This window comes from Artibeus jamaicensis, unplaced genomic scaffold, assembly GCF_021234435.1.
Source record: "Artibeus jamaicensis isolate MK-2021 breed Jamaican fruit bat unplaced genomic scaffold, CSHL_Jam_final contig_519, whole genome shotgun sequence".
NCBI classification, from domain to species: domain Eukaryota; kingdom Metazoa; phylum Chordata; class Mammalia; order Chiroptera; family Phyllostomidae; genus Artibeus; species Artibeus jamaicensis.
Genome location: NW_026521871.1, coordinates 44,606,237 through 44,627,188, shown reverse-complemented (window position 1 = coordinate 44,627,188; position 20,952 = coordinate 44,606,237). Strand labels below are relative to the sequence as shown.

At 42.0% G+C, this 20,952-nt stretch overlaps 1 protein-coding gene across 3 annotated transcripts in view; it reads right to left on the bottom strand.

Moving 5' to 3' along the window:
• CNOT10 (CCR4-NOT transcription complex subunit 10) overlaps positions 1-20,952 on the bottom strand; it is a 62,762-nt gene that overhangs the window by 6,553 nt on the left and 35,257 nt on the right. For 2 of the 3 annotated variants that reach the window (XM_053669350.1, XM_053669352.1), the window contains 4 exons: positions 18,807-18,928; positions 17,147-17,323; positions 16,259-16,339; positions 3,498-3,611 (listed from right to left, as the gene is read on the bottom strand). In XM_053669350.1, coding sequence (XP_053525325.1) covers positions 3,498-3,611; positions 16,259-16,339; positions 17,147-17,323; positions 18,807-18,928 — 494 coding nt within the window. The remainder of the gene's footprint in view (positions 1-3,497; positions 3,612-16,258; positions 16,340-17,146; positions 17,324-18,806; positions 18,929-20,952) is intronic. The other variant, XM_053669351.1, reaches the window with a different exon arrangement.

Genomic DNA, 20,952 nt, shown 5'->3' with positions numbered 1-20,952 from the left:
GGGAGGTAATGAGGTTCTGAAACAAGAGGCACGTCCAAGAGGAATGCCTGTCGAGTGAGGCCTCAGCACCGGAGTCCTCCAGCCTCTGCTGCTGGAAAAGCCAAAAGGCACCAGAGACCAGACGAGGCCAGACTTGAGTTGCACCTGCGTGACTTCCATCTAAAGGTTTCCTGCTTCCCCATCATCTGCTTTATGCCTGTGATGCTAGAGTGGATGCACATCCTCCCGACTAACAACAACCTGCTTCTTCCAGTCTCTTGTTTTGAGCCATTTCCCCATGATCACCTGATTGACTTTTCAAAATTCAAACAGGCTTTAGATGTGTTATATCCTTGCTGAAAATCTTAATGACTTTTTCTACGTGGGAACAAAACAAACTAGACTTTTACTGATTTAAAGCTCTCCCCAGTTTGGTCCCACTTTCCTACATCCCATCAATATTCTTACTCCCCCAGAGATTCTTCTGTTTCTATCCAACAGTGTCCTGGCCAGAGCACACCCACTGCCCATGCCTGGTCTTGCCTTCTTGGGCCTCATCTCCACAAGCCATTATCTAACTTCTCCTTTTAAAGGGCCAGTTCAGGTGTCACCTGCTCTAGTGAACTCGCCCCAACTGAGTCTGTCCACATGCGACTTAGGTCCCCAAATCTGGGGCTCTTTTCAAATGGACCATATTCTGACATTTATCATGCCAGATCTCTTTATTCATTTAAAAATATTTCATCTATTTATTTTAGAGGGGAAGGGAGGGAGAAAGAAAGGGAGAGAAGTATCAATGTGTGGTTGCCTCTCATGCGCCCCTTACTGGGGACCCAGCCCACAACCCAGGCATGTGCCCTGGCAGGGAACTGAACCGCGATCCTTTGGTTCGTAGGCTCATGCTCAATCCACTGAGCTACACCAGCCAGGGCTCAGAGATATATTTTTAAAGATTTTACTTATTTATCTTTAGAGGGGAAAGGAAGGAGAGAGGGAGAGAAACATCAACATATGGTTGCCTCTCATGCATTCCCTGCTGGGGACTGGCCTGCGACCCAGGCATGTGCCCTGACTGGGAATTGAATCATGATCCTTTGATTCACAGGCCCACACTCAATCCACTGAGCTACACCAGCCAGGGCACTTAAATAACTTTTTAAAACCAAACCGAAATGGTTTCACGACACGCGAAAACCAGAAACACGGGCAGGAGGGTAAAGCTGCTGTGGCTCTGCCAGATGCAGAGAGACCTGCTCATCCCTACTGTACAGGGGGTTTCAGAAACCGATGTTCGGAGAATTTGAAAGAAACGACCAGACATGGCTCGGCCAATCCCTCAGAAATTACCAAAGAAATCATATAATTTAGGAGGGAATTTTGTGTCTTTGGCATTCAAAGGGAAGAAGTTGATGAATGAGGTTAGCAACCCTAGATGGTGAGGTTCAAAGCGTTGGGCAACGTCCCGCAAACTGAAAGGTCGCAGGTTTGATTCCTGGACGGGGCGCATGACTGGGTTGCAGTCAGGGCCCCTAGTTGGGGGTGTGCAAGAGGCAACCAGCCAATGTTTCTCTCTTTCTCCCTCCCTTCCCCCTCTCTAAATATAAATAAAATCTTTAAAAAAAACCCCAGCTGTATAGCAAATGCCAGATAATGAATCTACATGAAATAATTTAAGAATAGCAATCACATGTGAACCAAAGGATTAAAAAACGCAGCAAGGATTTATGTTTCACCCTTATTTTTATTTCTTTATTTCTGTATTTTTAGAGAGAGGGGAAGGGAGGAAGAGAGAGAGAGGAACATTGATGTGCCTGAGAAACATCAATCAGTTGCCTCTCACATGCCCTGAATCGGGGACCTGGCCCACAACTTAGCATGTGCCCTGACTGGAAACTGAACTGGTGACCTTTTGGTTTGCAGGACACCCAACCCACTGAGCCACACTAGTCAGAGCTATGTTTTGTTTTTGGTAAAAATAAAACCAAGACACTACTCTGCCAATGCCCATGCACACCGCGATCCGAACGCAGTAACTCCTGCGGCAGTGGCGGCGGCCACAGCTCCGGTCTGGTATTTCATGCGGCTGGGCAGTGAGGACAGAGGCACCTTCTTAGAGGCAACCCAACTGCCTGGGGCTGAACTCGGGACCCCCCATGCCTGGGTATTAGACAAAGTCTTCCCCAAGAGAGCAGGAGTTCCCTTATATTGGAGTTGTGACAAAGTCTCATGGCACTGGATGCACCAGTTACGTTTGGGGGACACTGGCCTGAAACAGCCTTAATCAATGCTAATTTTAGATGCTTGTATAAAGTAATACTTTTTCAGAGGCAAAAAAACCCCACAAAAACTTTACACAATCACTCCTCAGAGTATGATCTCAAATTCTAAGTGCTGCATTTTATAAACAAAGATCACTAACAGGCAAATGAGTATTATACTTTGGAGATTATAAGAACACACCCCCGGGACGAATGACAAAACAACCGTCAAGTGTTATACGGAGCATCTGTGGCTCTGGACACAGTTTCTGGCATCAGCACTACACAGAGATTGCACTTGGCCACTCCCTCACTTCCACGGAAGACGATGGTGTGCTTTAGGAAATTCCAGAATGGCAAAGGTACTATTATTAAAAGGGCAACTAAATTGTTTGAATGAAACTCATGTAATCAGGCAATGGTACAGTAGTTTGGGAAAATATTTTCAAATTCTTATTTGGCTGTTTCAACTGCATTCCTCAAAAGAGATTTATCATGGTGACCAAACTCCTTTCTTTACGGGTCTTCCTAGGACTCATCTTATTATTATTATTTAAAGATTTCATTTATTTATTTTTAGACAGAAAGGGAGGGAGGGAGAAAGAGAGGGAGAGAAACATCAATGTGTGGTTGCTTGTCACATGACCCACATTGGGGACCTGGCCGGAGACCCAGGCATGTGCCCTGATTGGGAATCGAACTGGCAACCCTTTGGCTCACAGCCCACGCTCAATCCACTGAGCTACACCAGCCAGGGCTCATCCTATTATTTTTAATAGTTAATTTTTTGTTGTGCTTTTTCCATTATCATTTATCACCCTTACACCCTGCTTCCCCCTCCGCCCACTCCCCTGCCCCGCCCCCACTTGTCTGCTTGACCCCCTGCCACCCCACGACGCCCGCGCCTACCCCCGAGCCGTCGGCCTGCTCTCTGTCCACAAGTCGGTCTCTGTAGGACTCATCTTACTTTGAGGCTAACGTGTGACACTGTGCTGTGCTGACATGTCTGAGTCAGACCTAGTGACAGACACCGGAGAGGCCGAAGGTTCTGCCTAATCCTCAAGGCGGCAAGTGCCATTTCCATGAATCCTCGAGGGGCAAAAAGTGAGAAAATTTCACCACCAACCATGAAATTATCAGTTGCATTCCCTAGATAGTACACACTCCGCTGGGGGAGTGAAAAGCAGCAGCGTGCACACGCATTAACGGAAAAACCCCAAACAAAACCCACCAGGGACGCGCGGGGCGAGTCACACTTACTTAAGAGAGCCTGACAGCTTGGGCTGCTGAAGAAGTTTATCTGCGTGATTCAAAGCCATGAGGTTATCGCCCAGAGCCAGAGCCACGTACGCACTGCAGGCCAGGATGGAGCATCTGCAACACGGAAGGGAGGGCTGAGGAGAGCTGCAAACCTGGCGGCCGTTAGGTTTGTATCATAGGAAAGAACACCCTACTTAGGACTGTGGCCACCTGGGGACCGGGAAGGCAGAAAAGAAGCCACAATACTAGTGGCGAGTAATTAGGACGACGTATAAAACTACTGTCTGAAGCACAGCATAGCTATTTACCCAAATCATCTTTTGCTTCCATCCAACTGACCTTGTCTCTAACAAATTAACCAAAGAGAGTTACAATATATATTTAACCTGTAAAAAAATGTGACATTTCTTTTAACATCCTGTAAGTAAAGCTATAGAAGCAGATGTTATTCTTCCTACACATATCTGTGATTTTGTTACGAAATACAATTAACTCACTAAAAATCCACTTAACTGAGCTCCTGTAGAGTGCTCCTTCTGAGCCTGTTAAGTTTATAGTTCTCACTGAGCAACAGCAGCAAGAATATCTAAAAGAATTTCAGTCATATAGGCACTATTGTCCTAAATATTCAAGAAAACAAAAACCAGGCTGAATAAATTAATGTGAAAATAAAAAATTTAAGTTACACTGATTCTGCTAAGTTGGGTTGGAAACCTAAATTTCTGTTTGATTTTCTACTTAACGTGCAGCTCATTTAAAGCAGGTCTAGCTAAAGACTTGACACTGATAGATCACTTGGATGTTAAACAACCGTTCCACAAAGCAATCTTAAAATAAACCCTTGTCAGATAGAAATGAAGTCTGAATGGCCAGCCACAAATGACCTGACTTAGATAGAGGGTTCTGAGGTATGTTTACAAGTTACAATACATATGTGTATCACTAAGTGCATTTGGGTTGTAACTTCAGTCTCAGGAAGAATGTAACCACATCACTGTAGTCTTCTAACACTCTGAAGCCCTCTGACTAGAAACGGCCCTCCCAGTAAAAGCACAGCCGGGCCAGTTCGGGAGTGGTCTGCTGTTTCCTCTCGCTGGCTCGCTCCTGGCTGCTGGAACCTTGGGAAATCACCCACTAACGGAAAAGCAGCCCCTCAACTTCTACCAACACAGAGGCGTAGCCTGGCCCCGAGAAGGCAAAAGGACACTGACCGAACAATGGTAGGGCTGACGGACAGCCTACCACGGGTCCTCATCTTATCGATGGAGACGCTGAGATTCAAAGTGATTACATATACTGTTCTCTAGCTCAGAGCACATGATTCGATTCAGGCTGACGCTCAGCACTGGACTCCCAACTCACTGCTCTTCCCACCCTATCAGAGTGTTTTTCATCAATTCACAAGATCACTCTCATGCTGTCATTTTAAAAAGGGAGAAAAGAACATAATGCAAATATTACAAGGTTAAGTTTTGTTGCTGAGCATGCAACTGAAAATTTGAACCCTGTTCACAAAGAATAATTTAAGAGCAGGCAAGTAGTGCGACTTCCAAAGGGATTTTCCTAACAGGCCTGCTGTCCCCGAGTCTCCAACAGCCGTCTTCATGAGCTGGACCCCCTGTGGCCATGGCGCGGGGGGGGGGGGGGGGTCTTCTCCCGGAGAGGACTCCCGGCCCGGAGGAGGAAGGCACTGGCTAGTTATCTCCCACTTTCAGAAGCACTTCGGTGGGTCACTCCCAATGTCCTTAGATTAGGGATTAGGGGGATTTAGTTTCCTCTTTTGGCTTAGTTGTAGTTTTTATTTAAAGATTTTATTTATTTATCTTCAGAGGTGAAGGGAAGGAGACAGGGAGAGAAATATCAATGTATGGTTGCCTCTTGTGCATCCCCTGCTGGGAACTGGCCTGCAACCCAGGCATGTGCCCTGACTGGGAATTGAACTGTAATCGTCTGGTTCGCAAGCCTGTGCTCAATCCACTGAGCTACACCAGCCAGGTTACTTATAGTTTTTATTTTGTTTTATTTTATTATTATTTTTTAAATTTTTATTTAGTTATTTTTCAAGTACAGTTTTCTGTTTATTTCTCCCATCCCAGGCCACCCCTCCCCCATGCACCCCACCTCCCTCCCATTTCCACCCCCCTTAGTTATTGTCCCTGTGTCCTTTATACTTGTTCCTCTTAGTTCTTATTTTAAAATAACAGTGACCATTCATTTATCAGTCAGGTATGTATTGCTTATGAAGAAAAAGGAAGCCTTCGATTTTAAAGCTCTGGGTTAGGTTTTCCAGAGGCCTGAGAAGACCATCAATTCAGGCCCTATACAAAGAATGACAGTCACTAAGTCTAAATTCCATTCTCCTCTGTGACTCTGCCAAAGATGGGGGCAAAACGTACACTCCTTACAAGGAGAAGCCCCCTTCTTTTGCTCCCTGCACAAAGGCTAGAGCAGTTTCTCCCCGCCTGCAGAGGGCGTTTGATGGGTGTGCACTGCAGCCCTCCGCTGTCAAACCTTACGTTTACCTCTGCAGGCACCCAGAGCCACGCCTGGCCTGCTGGGGGGCAGGCCACCCCGCTGACCCAGCCACCTGCTTCCGGGCTCCGAAGACAGGGGAGCCACCCCAAGTGTCTAGGGCCTGGAGTCCAGGACAGCCTTCATCTCAGGCAGGCCCACTGGGAAAAGTCCGCCTGGCCGCTCCTGACAGTAGGGGGCTCTCAGTGCTCCAGCCGCCCCCCGCCCCCCGTCAGGCCCACTTTGGGTCCAAAACTCAGTCGTGTAATATCTGCAGCACAGATTCTGCTCCACAGGAAGTCCAAACTGTAACTATGTTCAAGGTGAAAACCTGTTTTCCTTCACTGTCACCCCTTTCCTGGGAGATACCATGTCAAATCACAGCAGGGTGAAAGATTCTAATAATAAAACAATCTTTCCATTAAAAAAGTACTTAAATATGTGAATGCAACAACTGAAGGCTGGCTTTCTGATCGAGAAACATTAGGATGAAGCAAGTTCCACCGCATGAAACTCAAAGTCACATTTACGTTCCGCCTTAACCTGACCCCACCTCGCCTCTCCACACCCTCTCCCTCACCCTCCTTTTCCTCTTAGGAAACAGTCCTGTCTTCCGCGTAATTCCCACACACTGGGGATGCTGAGAACATGCATGGCTTCATCTAGTAAGTCTCTGGAGAAATCACTTTACTTTTGATAGTTGCTACCTAATATACTGCCCCCCCCCCCACCCGCTACTCCCCCGAGTCACTGTCCAATCCACTTTCCCAGGCCCTCAGCGGATCTGACAGTTCAGCAGACTGGAAGAACTAGACCTCAAGGGGAGAGACACGCCAGCCTCGGCCCCCTGCGGCGGGCCTGTCACGACCCCACGCTCCCCCACCTGCTGGAGGAGCTGGCTCTGGGTCCTCGGATCGCGGGCCCTTGCAAAAGAAAAGGACGAAGAAGAAAGAAAAAGGGGGAAAAAAACTTTCCTCAAAGCTCAAATTACAGCAACAAGCTTTATAAGACTTGGCATTAAAATTTGTCAAGCCATTATTTTCTGTACATTAAATGAATCTAAAGCAAGTGTCTGACATAGTTTAATAACCCTTATTCGGGAGATGTTAGGATGGGGTAAGTCCAGTAAGTCACATTGGTCCAAGCCAAACAAACCCACAAAGCGACCCCATAACGAACACTGTTTGGAAACTCGGCTGCAAAAGCCCAGCAAGGGGCGCCCCAGAGGTGCACTCGGCCAGCTCGTGGTGCTCACGAAGATCCAGCGAGAGCTTCTCCCCCAAACCCAACATGGTACTGAATTTTAAGATTTCAAAAAAAAAACCCCAAAACATTTCAAGCTGTTTCCATTTATCTACAACCATTTCAGAAAATGTTAAACCTGTCAACTTTCAACTCTTAAGAAAAATTTAAGTTGAGTAAATTTTTCACTTCACGTCTTCTGTACAGGTTTTGCTTTCTAGGAACAGTTCTGTACAAAAAGGATCTTACTGACAAACACACCCAAATCCAAAACAAATAGCCCCAAACAAAGAAGCTGGAAAGTTTTTCTTTTTAACCGAAACTAGCACCTCAGAGAACCCAGCCCACCCAATCCAACGTCCTCATTTGCCAGAAGAGAAAAGCAAAGCCCAGAGGGATTAAATGATTTGCCCAGTGTCCGCAGTGGCCTGGTGGGGTTTCCACCGAATTATTCTAACCCTGGCCTGTCATCAGTCTCATCGCATCCGTCCAGATGAAATGCTGGGACGCAGATGTGAATCACACCGGTGTGAAGGGGAACGGCAACAGCGTGAAGGGAGTGCCAGACAGACAGACAGGTTCCTGCTCGGATGGAGTGCATCAGGTGGACAAGTTGTCGTGGGATTGCACTTGGTGATCAGACTGCAGGGGGCAGGGCAAGAGCAATAGGACATTCGAAAGATTATTAGCCATAATCCCGCTTTAGGTGTTTTCGTGAGATACAACAGAACAGCTAGGCTAATAGCAAAAGAAACATGATTCCTTAAGTACAATAAAACTGTCTATACTATTTATGTTATCGACTGCTTGATTCATTTTCTCTCACAAATATTGGGGCATGGGACACCCTTTTTCACTAAATGGGAAGTAATTCACTCAGTGTTACATCAGAGTCCAAACGAACTAACACAGGTTCTACAATTTATACTTGTGAAATAACATAACTGGGCTTCACTAAATTTGGCCCGAACATTTCCTTTTATCCATTTTTGAGCCTCTAGTTAAAAAGAGAGAGAGAGAGAGAGAGAAACTGAATTTCATTTTTATGTTACGTGCTTTGATTTTAATTTTTCGTACATGCATTGCCCGTGTCAGCCTCAACCTTACTTCCTTCCCTTCTCCAGTTGTTATGCTCCTTTCCAGGTTCTAGAGCAGCCTCCATTTTAATTTCAGAAATTAAAATTTCAGCTGGTAGCAAAACCTCGGAATGAACAACAAAGATGTCCTATAAAAAGCTACACGGAAGACCAGTACATTCCTACGACAGGTGTCAAACCACTATGCAAACCTGAAATGTTAACAGTGACTAATCCTACAGATGAACCTACTTCTTTATTATTAATGAGGTACCAGTATGCAAAAGAATTAAGTCAAGCCCTTATCTCATACTCTACCCCAAAATTAAATCGAAATGGATCAAAGACCTAAATGTCAGCACTTAAAACTATAAAACTCTTACAAGAAAACAGTGGTAAACGCTCATGACCTTGGATTTGGTAAACGGTTCTTAGATATGACATGAAAAGCACAGACAAATAAAAAAAATAGAGAAACTGAACTTCATCAAAATGAAAAACTTCTGTGATGCAAAGGACACCTTCAAAAACGTCTAAAGACAATGCAGAGAACAGAAGATATTTGTAAACCATACACCCGATCGATAGGGGTCTTGTATGGAATACATAAAGAACTCATAACTTAATAACAAAAAGATAAGTAACCCAATTAAAAAATACGCAAAGGATCTGAATAAACACTCCTCTAAGGAAATGACAGAGATGCCCGCTGCATAAACAAGAAGATGCTACACCTCATTAGTCTTGAAGGAAATGAAAACCAAAACCACAAGGAAACACTACTTCACACCCACCGCAATGTGTAATAATAATAACAACAGGCCAATCACAAGTGCCGGTGAGGATGCGAATAAACAAACGTTCATATGTGAGCGGTGGGACTGTACATGGTGCAGCCGCTTTAAAGGAGCCTGGCAACGCCCCGAATGATGAAACAGAATCAGCACATGACGCAGCAGGTCTACTTCCAGATCCACATCCAAGAAAAACCAGCACATGCCCACACAGACCTTGTGCACAAATGTTTTCAGCAGCATTGTTCACAACAGCTTACAGATGGAAATAATTCAAATGTCCATCAATGAATGAAATGACAAATAAAATGTGGTATGTCCATACAATGAATATATTTGGCAACAAAAAGGAATGAAATATGACATGATACTTAGATGAACTTTGAAAACATTATTTTTAAACATTTTTATTTTAAAGATTTTATTTGTTTATTTTTAGAGAGATGGGAAGGGAGGGAGAAAGAAAAGAAGAGAAACACCAATGTGTGGTTGCCTCTCTCATGCCCCTCACTGGGGACCTGGTCCACAACCCAGGCATGTGCCCTGACTAGGAACCAAACCAGCGACCCTTTGGTTTGCAGGCCTGAGCTCAATCCACTGAGCTACGCCAGCCAGGGCACATTATTTTAAAAGAAAATTTTGTTTTGTTACAGTTGTCCCAGTTTTTCCATTGCTAACCCCTACGCTGCCACAGTCATTCCTCACCCTGTTGTCCATGTCCATCGGTCCTTTATGAAAAAATTACCTTAAGTGAAAGAAGCCATTCACAAAAGCCCACATGTTATATGATTCCATTCATATGAAAGTCTAAATGGGAAAATCCACAGAGAAAGTAGATCAATTAGGACTGCGGACTGGAAGCAAAGGGGTGTTTAGCTAAAAGGCACCAGGTTTATTTTTGAGGTGATGAAAATGTTTTCAAATTGTGGTGAAAGGTACACATACTTGTAAATACACTAAAAACTAATGACTGTACACTTCGAAGGGGTAAACTGTATGGTGTGAACTATATCTCAAGAAAACGTTTTAAAATATATTAGTAGAGAATCAATAAATGTTTGACTCTAAAAAAACAAAAGAAAATCTTAAAAGTACACTCTTATAAACCAATCACTATATGAGAAAATCATTATCTCCAAATGCACGTGGCAACATTAATAATTAAAACATATGGCCATAATATCAATCCTGCACACGCTTCTATTCTACGACGCATTTGGACATTAGGCCTTTTAAAGATACCAATTTTTCTGAAGAGATATTCAGCTAACATTTGTGGTACGAGAGGAGACTGGCAGGGAAACAGTCTCACGCATTTGTAGAAGCCACATGTCAACAAACACGACACTTCGAGCAGCTCCAAGGCCGTGGGCTGCGCCGTCCAACAGAAACAGGCCCGGAGCCGTGAGTGCGACCTGCGATTCTCTGGTGGGCAAGCCTCGAAAAGCAGAACGACACAGGCAAACCTAATTTTACATATTTTAATTAATCCAATACATTTCAAACTTTCAAATATAATCAATACAGAAATCACTGACATCTTACACTTTTGGGGTAGTGAGTTGTGAAACCTGTTTTTTCTCCCCCAGAAATCTGGGTATCACACCTTCACCAGCCACACTTCATGTGCTCAGTAGCCACCCGTGGTGAGTGGATTTGGCAGTGAATAACTGCACTTGGAATCTAAGAAATACATGTTAAATACAAGTAGAGGAATTGTTTTTTCGGTTAAGAAACCAAGTTTCCCATGTCATGCCACCTGATAAACGGTGTGTAAGGAAAGCTGACCATTTATTAACCATTAGTGGTTAAATAACATTTCCCAAAAGAATATATTTAGAATTAAGTTAATTTTGTAAAATTTCAAAATACCTTTAAAAACTTTAAGTGCAGTATAACTTATATGCATTAAAACACACCATTTTGAGTATACAGCTTGTTGAGTCTGGATACACGCAATCACCAGCCCAATTAAGATACAGAGCGTTTCTGTCACCCCAGAATGATTCCTTCCAATTCCACAACCACTGCTCTAATTGCTATGAAAATATATTATTTTCATATAGTTTTGCCTGTCATATAATTGGTATAAATGGAATTATATAGCATGTATCCTATATATCCCCCACAAGGGTTTTGAGACTCAGTGATGTTAACTTGGACATCAGTAATTCCTTCCTTTCTGGAGCTGAGCAGTACTCCAACATACAGTGTGAACTGCAAATCAGCTGTCCATTCTCCTACTGAGGAACACCTGGGTTATTTTCTAGTTTTTGTCCACCATGAGTAATGCTGCTACGAAATTCTTGTGTGAACGTTTTTCTTCATGTTTTTTCCCCTCTTGTCTAAATACGTAGAAACAGAATCATCTCTTATTTAAAAAAAAGAATCAGAGCATTTATTTAATCGAAGACTGAAGAATCCGTGCATGTGCTCTGCTGACCAGAGGAAGCCGAAGACTTTGCGGAGCTGAGTGGCTCGGGACCCGAGGCGATGCTCTCCCTGCCTTTACACACACGCCTTCCCTGGCTGTCCTATCAGTGCCTCTGTTCAGCTGAGCCTCGCGATTAAACTATTCGGTTAATCTCAGAGCCGTGTCCTCTGATTTGGGGACACACTTCTATTTTAATTGAGAGAATATTTTCCTGAAACCTACCTTGATTTTAACATAGAATCCCACAATCACTCCGGGTGTCACACACCTTCTGAAAACATGCTTGACACCTGGTTAGAATTAGTATTTTTGGAGACATCTTCATTTATGTGCAAATGAAAACAATTGAAAAATACTCAAAGGGCTGTGAACCCATACCTTAAGTGGCCATCAAAACAGTCTTGATAATTTACTGCAAACTAGTTATGCTAGAAATAGGGAATGAGTTTTGCATTGGTGTCTTGGGTATTATGGAGCACAGGGGTCAAATACAATAGTCCATAAAAACTAAACTACACGCTAGTCACACACGTTTTTGATCACATAAAAGAATTCAGGTCAGAACGAGAGGAAATCTCTACAGAAATCGCGATCTCCACAGAACCCACGCACTTGGACACTTCCCTCCATAGAGGACAGCTGCTCCAGCCACAGAACTGCCTTTTGTTGCACCCAACTGCACCGTGAGCTTTTACAGCTTTGAAAATTACGACACAAAGCGTTTACGGCTCCTTCCCTCCACCACTTGTCTCCACGTTGCCACTATGCTGTCCGGCACAGCAGTTCTCTTTATAAACCTACCCTAAGGCTTCTTCCATCTCCTTCCACTTCCTTTCTCCCATCTGCTCCAAAAGGAAAAAAGGTTACTGTATACCAGCGAACCCATCCTCGCCTCCCTTTATGATGATGGAATTCCCTATGGAAGGCCATCGCCCCTTTCTGCAAGAGTAGGAGAAACGTCCTTTTCCCTGAAAGTCCCCAGACCTCCTGCTAGGGTGTGTGGAAAGCAAACACCTCTGCCACGAGAGGCACAGAACTCTCCGAGAAGCACCCGCCCTGCACATACTGTTTTATAGCACACCTTTTCTCAGAAGGGAAAAATGCACTACAGTGACGATAAAGACTATGGTATAATAAATATATAAACAGTAACACAGTGGTTTGTCACCAAGTATTGTGTCCCGTACATAGTTCTGTGAGCTACACTTCTATACAATGGCAGAGCAGTTGGTTTGTTCACCGCCACAAGCACGTGAGTGAATGCACTGTGAGACAAGGTCCCTAGGTGACTGGAGTATTTCAGCGCGATGATAACCTTATGGGACCACTGTCACATATGGGGTCTGTGGCTGAAATGCTATTAAGAAGCATAGGACTGTACTTGGATTTTCACCACGTAAAATAACATTAAAAACAGACGAACCCTTAGATAAATGTGAAATGTGGGTGGCTCCATGAACAGTGACATCTCTAGAAACATCAGACTTGCTGGGGGGAAATGGTACATTTTTCAGTGAGTTAGAGTGTTTTCCTGACTATGGCCCTGGCTGAACCTCACAGTTCGCTTCTTCCCCACCAGTTTACTTCACACCAAACCCACTTTGGCTTTACTTAATTTGCTTTGTTCTTACAGGTTTCCACTCAAGACAAAAATCTAGGCCCTGGCTGGTGTAGATCAGTGGATTGAGCATGGGCCTGTGAAGCAAAGGATCGCGGTTCGATTCCCACTCAGGGCACATGCCTAGGTTGCAGGCCAGTTTCCAGCCGGGGACACATGAGAGGCAACCACACATTGATATTTCTCTCCCTCTCTCCTTCCCTTCCCCTCTCTCTGAAAATAAATAAATAAAATATAAAAAAAATCTAGTAGAGCGAATTATTTTAATTATATGGTTGAAATTTGACTGCTTTATAAAAACTCAATTTAATTTCATTTAACAACATTTTTCTGTATATTTTGTTTTTGCCATTGTTTCATGAAATCTGTCAGACTACTTTCATTTTCTTGCTATCTTATGATTCATACAAGAAATAAGAATTCAAGAAATTTTAATATACCTGATAATTGGAAAAAACATTGAACTATCATTGTCAAGTTTGAAAAACCAAAAGACTACTTCCGAAACCTGAAACGACCGACTCCTTATTTCTACCTAAGTCTGTGACTTCGGAAGGGTGCCCGCGCCCCGTGCGTGCTGGCAGCAGTGCTCCGCAAGGACCACACAGACCCAGCGAGGCACGGCCAGGGAAGGGCACAGGCGCTGGCCGGTCTCCTCTGAAGAGCGAGGTGTGTCAGGAGGGGTAAATCACTAACACGGATGCAACAGCTCCATTTTTAAATAACAAGAAAAACACAGCTAACCAATGAAAAAGTATCAGTTATTCCACCATTCAGGAATGACGACTATAATGGTTTTGATATAATCCCTCCAGATTTTTTAAATGCAAAGAGAAGTAAACATGTTATTTTATAAAAATCTAATGTTAAACAGCTGCTTAGACATAAAATCTTAGCATTTTAAGATTCTGTTCCGTAGTCTAGTTCTATGGACTATACTATGAAAACATATACAAAATAAGGATAGATTTCCTAACTTACTTGTTTAACCAAAACAAACATGAAACAAAAATTTAGATGGGTGGCTGTGATAGCATGACAACGAAACTGCTAGAAGAAAACATGGATAAATTATTTTTATTTTATTTTTAGATTTTATTTATTTACTTTTAGAGAGAGGGAAAGGGAGGGAGAAAGAGAGGGAGAGAAACATCAGTGTGTCAGAGATTCATGGTTCCACTGTCCCTCGCATGCCCCCAACAGGGGACCTGGCCCCACAACCCAGGCAAGTGCCCTAACTTGGTAACTGAACCCGCGACCTTTTGATTTGCAGACTGGTACTCAATCTACTGAGCCACACCAGCCAGGATGGATTATTTTTAAAATCTTAGGGGCACAAAAGACTTTCTTCTTCTAAACATTGCATGAAATAAAAAAAAGTAAAGAGATACTTCTGGTCAAGATGGTGTAAGGAAACATATCGCCTCCTCTCACAATTGCATCAAAATTACAACTAAGCTATAGAGCAACCATCATTCAGAACTGTTAGAAATCAAGCTGAATGCAAGTCCTACAACTATGGAATTAAAGAAGAAACCAAGTACAGAATTAAAGAAGAAACCACTTCGAGACTGCTAGGAGGAGTGGAGACAGGGAACAGGCTGGTCCCACACCCACGTGCGGCAGATAAAAAATGATACTGACAAATATGACTCTAAAAAGTGAGACTGTACTCTATAGTGAGTATCATAAATAATGTCACAAGACAAATGACAAAGGCCAATTTCCTAATATGTAAGAACCCTTATAAAAGTGAAAAAGATGGAAAACACAATATAAAAATGATAAATTGAACAAATAAAGGTTCACAGAACAAGAAATGCAGGTGGTCAGTAATCTGTGGCATCAGCTTGAGCACCATGAGCAGAATGAAGAGAGACACAAAAAGGTAAAGTGAGGTCACTTTCCCTTCTCAAGGATGCTCCATCACCACAAGAAAGGAGACATCCCATATCTCACCACCTAACTAGCTGACCTATTAGCTAATATCACTTTCTGCTAAATGTTGGCCATCTGCTTTTGAGGGAAGTTTTTTTCTTTTACCTTTGATTCCCCTGCACAAGACTAGCACTAATGTTTGCTGGAACAAAATGTGAATAAATGAAATGCTCTCCAAAAGCAGTACGTCAACTTACAATGCTACCTGCAGTATATAACTGTACTGCAGTACCATTATATGCCATTTTAACTGTACTCTTATCACTCGAGCTAACCCCAAGCAAGACTAAAAACAAACCAAATCAGACTTAGTCAGTCACATAACCTAACTGCTGCTGGGAAACAGAGAGAGACGATCTATCCTGACAGAGGGGAAATATCACCTACGTGCAAAGACTGAACTTCTAATCAGAGACAATGGGGGCCAGAAGACAGTACGGTGACGTCCTGAAAGAGCAGACTGATCGTACTGGAAGGAGGAAAAAATCCTACCACCAACCTGGACTTCTGTGTTCTGCGAAAAGAAGAGCCTTCAAGAATAAAGATGAGATAAAGACAATTCAAGGCTTAAAATGTTCAAAGTAATAATAATGGGGCTTAGAATGTATATAGACAAAAATATAACCTACCCAAACTGACACAGATGAAGTAGAGAATGTGAATAGCACTCATCTATTGAAGAATTTTAATTAATTATCAAACACTCCCCACAGAGAAAACCCTAGGCCCCATGGTTTCACTGGTGAACTTTACTACCAAACGTGTGAGCAAGAAGTAACATTTATCTGATACAAAGTCTTCAAGAAAACGGAGGAGGGAAGACGCACCTCCCAACCCATTTGTATGTTCATCACAACCCTGGAACTGAAACGACCAAAGATACTACAAGGGAAGAAAAGCATGAACCAACCTTTTCCTTGTGAACATATTGTAGAAGCAAATATTCCTAACAAAATATTAGCAACCTGAATCCAACATTTTATAAAAGAGATAATACATTCTGATCAGTAGTATCTGTCACAAGCTTGAAAGGCTGGCTTCACATCTGGCATTCCACCCGTGTAATTCATAATATGAAGAGAATACGGGAGATTAAAAACAATGTGCTATTTCAATAAATGCAATAGTAATTTTGTTTAGATACTCACTTTAAGTTCTCTAATTCCTGTTTTCTTAACGGAGAAGAAGGTGGAGCTGGAATGAATTTATCACCATCATGGCTTTTACTGCTAAAATAAAGATGGACTCTCAATTATGAAGAGCAACAAACAAACTTATTACCAAATGCTCAACTTTGTTTCTCTGTCCTCATTCCCATGTAATTTTTTGAGACAAAGTGTGAAAGAGCCAAAACAATGAAATATGCTTATAACTCGGTATCACTCACATGTTAAAACTACACTGCATGTTGGTGTCTCTTCCCCAACACACAATGCCGCTTTTACAAGCCTCTAAATGAGAACAGTATCCCCCCTACAAAGAAAAGCACTCCAATATTTTCATACATTCCTCATTCTTGTGATGGCATTTTATCAGCTATGGCTGAATGTAACCCCTTTATGGAGGAAAAAAATCCTACAACTTTGTTTCAGATTTTCTACATTACACACTGATTTCTATTATAATTAAGAAAAAACACTGGGAGACTTGAGTTTGAAGTGCCATGTGTAAAGAAAAACACTATATAAAAAGGTGTTGATTTATTACTAAAGAAGCTTTCCCAATTTTTATGGATTGGCATAGGTTTAGGATTTAAGTACTTATTTTAATAAAAGTAAAAAAATACTGTTTCTTCTGCAACAGGATTTCTTGCAACTACTCTTCCTGTTACTAAAAAGCTGTTACTTTCCACTTTTCTCTTTCAAGGTTCTCTCCTGACTTAGTCTGCGCCTGTTTTTCTCTTCCAGAAATATGTAAACATTCATACTTTCCTTTCTTATTGTTCAAAATAGAGCATTTTGGAAACTCAGGCTGCAGACTGGGAGTGCACCCAACCTACTAGTGCAGTCCGGAGGGGCTCAGAGGGGTCAGAATACCTGCAAGTTTCACTGCTTTCGCTGCTCTCCGGGTTCCCCCCTAACTGATTACTGTTTTTAGACCCATTTTCCTGCTTCGGATCTTGCTGTTCCTCAGGTAACAGCAGCAAGGCGTTTCTGAGACAAATGGCTGCGAACTCCATACTGGCAACAGGAATGGCTGAAGACTGCCCGTCACTGAAAAGAACAAAACCAAATCAGCTAAGTAAACAAGATAAAAAGAAATAATACTGCTCCATGATCAGAAATAAAACCAATATAATGGTAAATGAAAACTTTGCTCTGTGATAGGTAGAAAATTTCATATAAGCAGTTATAAGAGAATGCTAAAAATCCAAATTCTAAATAGTATATGTAAGGTGCAAAAAGGATAGATCACAAGTATACACATTACACACATCATTGTTAATGCATCAGAGGAGCTACAGACCAGGAAGTGACATCTAGATACGGATAATAAGAACTGGAAATGGGAAGAAAGATGTTCACATTTGACACTTACTTTTGAAAATGACTTAAAAAAGATTTATTTATTTTTAGAGAGAAGGGAAAGAAGGGAGAGAAACACTGATGTGTGACGTCCATTAGCTGCCTCTCACACCTCCCCAACAGGGGACCTGGTCCGCAACCCAGGCACATGCCCTGACCAGGAATCGAACCTGTCCCGCCCTCCATCCACTGAGGCACACCAGCTGAAAATGACTTTTAAAAAAAAGTTTTGAAAAAGCAGCATCATCTGTTGCCCTATAATTTTGTTGAGATTTTATATAACTTTCTTTGCTTTGATATATAAAACTGAGTCAGTTTTATTTTGAAGATACATAAATGTGAAAATTAGTAACAATTTTGAAATCGTAGGAAAGTGATATGTTAATAAAGTCCTTAAAAAAAAAAAACTGCATTATAGTTGAATCAAGACCAAAAAACCAAGTGTCAAATACTATTTAAAAACTTACAAAAGATTTTATTTATTTATCTTTAGAGGGGAAGGGAAGGAAAGAGGGAGAGAAATATCAATGTATGGTTGCCTCTCATGAGTCCCCTACTGGGAACTGTCCTGCAACCCAGGCATGTGCCCTGACTGGGAATCAAACCGTGATCATGTGGTTCATAGGCCCGTGCTCAATCCACTGAGCTACACCAGCCAGGGACTACTTAAAAACTTTGAGAAAACTTTTATTTTGGTAGGGGTTGGAGGGTGGGGAAGCAGTGAATTTTTTACAAAGCCTACTTACTTTAGAAATACAACACCAAATTGCAATCTTTATACAAGATAAAGATGTTTGTATTTAAGTTGTTCACTAAAGGTTCTTACATTTGACAGATTTATGATGCTTTGGATGCTTTACATATCAGTTCTTTTTTCTCCTAATAGAAAGAATTAGCTTCAGGGACTAGAAGAAAATACTTAAAGGAGAAGTTACCGGTGATAAACCATGAAAAGGAAACATGAAGACGCCCTCTTCTGGACATTCTGGATAATGGCTCTGACCAGACCAGGCTTTCGGAGGCCATTCCAGCACCCATGTTATGCAATAAGCCAAACTCAAGTGTCGGGTAATATTCACCACGGACCTATTCTGAAGTAGCCATAAAACCTGGCTCCGAGGTAGCTTCACCTATGAAATAATGAGCCCCCTTCTCTCCGCGGAGTACTTACTTGTACACAGTGTTCTGTATGGACTGGGACGCCAGGACTATCTTACGATGGTAGCCTTGGCCAACGATAGACTGCACAATTCCCTTTTTACTGGGAAGGCCTTTAGTTTCTTGTTCAGAAGTCTACAAAATACAAATGATTTCCAATTAACTTAGTGGAATTGTGAAACAGGGTATGGAAAATGATCTAACACCTTACCAGTTACTCAATACAGCTCTTAACCATGCACCAGTGTGGCGTTTTGGGTGAGAAAGGAAATAAGTTCAGTATTGAAGAAAAGAGTACATGGGGCTGGAAGTCTTTGACATATGCTATATTTTAGTTAATATGAAGTTTGAGGTAATTCGGAGGGAAAAAGGCAGTTTAAGAATGACTTGAGCATGTATTTAGAACGATTTATTTAGAATATTCAGCCCCTCAGGTACCATGCTGCATATTAATGGCACTTTAAATCAGAGTAAAGAGGTTTCACATAAACACAGTGAAAAAGAAAAGGGAGGCAGCTCTGCGTTCTAAAGTGAATTTTTCCTTCCTAATTGAAAGTATGTATTAATTAAATTGTCAACAACATATAAACTTTAATAAGCTACATATGTCATAATTCTTGCCTTCCAGTAAATTAAAATGCTAAGACCCTGTAAACATTAAAATCAAAGTGGTAAAAGCTACTTGCACATATGTATCTGTACATATAAAATATATATTAAAATATACTAAGCCCTGCTGGAGAGCTCAGTGGATTAGAGTGCCGTCCCAATATGCCAAGGTTACAGGTTTGATCCCTGGTCAGGGAACGTACAAAAATCAAACAATGAATGGAAAAATAAGTGGAACAAATTCATGTTTCTCTTTTTCTCTCTCAAATCAATAAATATAGGGTATTTCACTAAGATACATCATCTCATTACAGGAGTTAGGGACCAATTTCATTTGTCTTCCTCCTTCACTCTGCCTCTGATTCACTTGCAGGTGGAATCCCAACTAGTCATTTTACAAATTCATCCAGATTTGTAACGGGCACAAAACGGAGCCAACCCACAGGAACTTGCACAGATCAACTCTGCCCTGCAAAGAAAAGTCCTTCTCTAAACAGTGTTTCTGCATTGCTCCCTAGTGCTCCCTAATGTAACTGTGTTACAGCTGTGCCTCAGTATGACTTTTAATAAAACAAGGATTCACTGTACAATCACTTTAAAAAGAAAACAGTACATAATGCTTCACTGCTCTAATTTGAACAAATTTGTGTTAAGCACTATGAATGAAAAGAAAAAGTGGCTGTTTTGAGCCATTATTGGAAGGAAGGACTCCCATTCCGACTTCTTCTCCTAGTGATGGTGATACATTTATAATGATTCACCCACGCTCTCTTCCCTGATCCTTAAGGCCATGCATACAACATACAAGCTGATCATCTGGCTAGATCTGGAGATGCAACAGATGAAAACCATGATGGAAGGGGCCTAAAACACCAGGATAATAAACCATACTTTTAACAATACACCAACAGCCAGAAAACGTGCCAGATCAGTCTTAAAGAATCATATGTGATTAAAATATTATTTTATAATGCCTTGGCAGTAATAACATTAACAAATCTGAATCTCAGAACTCAGAAAAAATGGTACATTTTCAGAAAACTAAGTAGTGATGTACTTCATTTTTATTTTAAAGCCTTCTCTTTTTTTTTTTTTTTAAAGATTTTATTTATTTATCTTTAGAGGGGAAGGGAAGGAAAGAGGGAGAGAAACATCAATGTATGGTTGCCTTTCATGCATCCCCTGCTGGGAACTGGCCTGCAGGGAACTGGCCTGCAACCCAGGTATGTGCCCTGACTGGGAATCGAACCGCGATTGTCTGGTTCGCAGGCCCGCACTCAATCCACTGAGCTACACCAGCCAGGGCTAAAGCCTTCTCTTATATTGGTTAAATACTCTCCTCACAACTGAGTCTTATGATGTTGTTCAGCAGACTTTTCTCATGTATTATACACGACCCACCTAAACATAAGCCCTACTTCTGCCAAGTAAACAGGACAAAACGATCTCCTTAGCAGCATCAATTTAACAAGTTGGTTGATTTTATTCAAAAATAAATTTCTTTCTGAGGGTACAAACTCCTTCATTCAGCATCTCCTCTGTCCTGACTA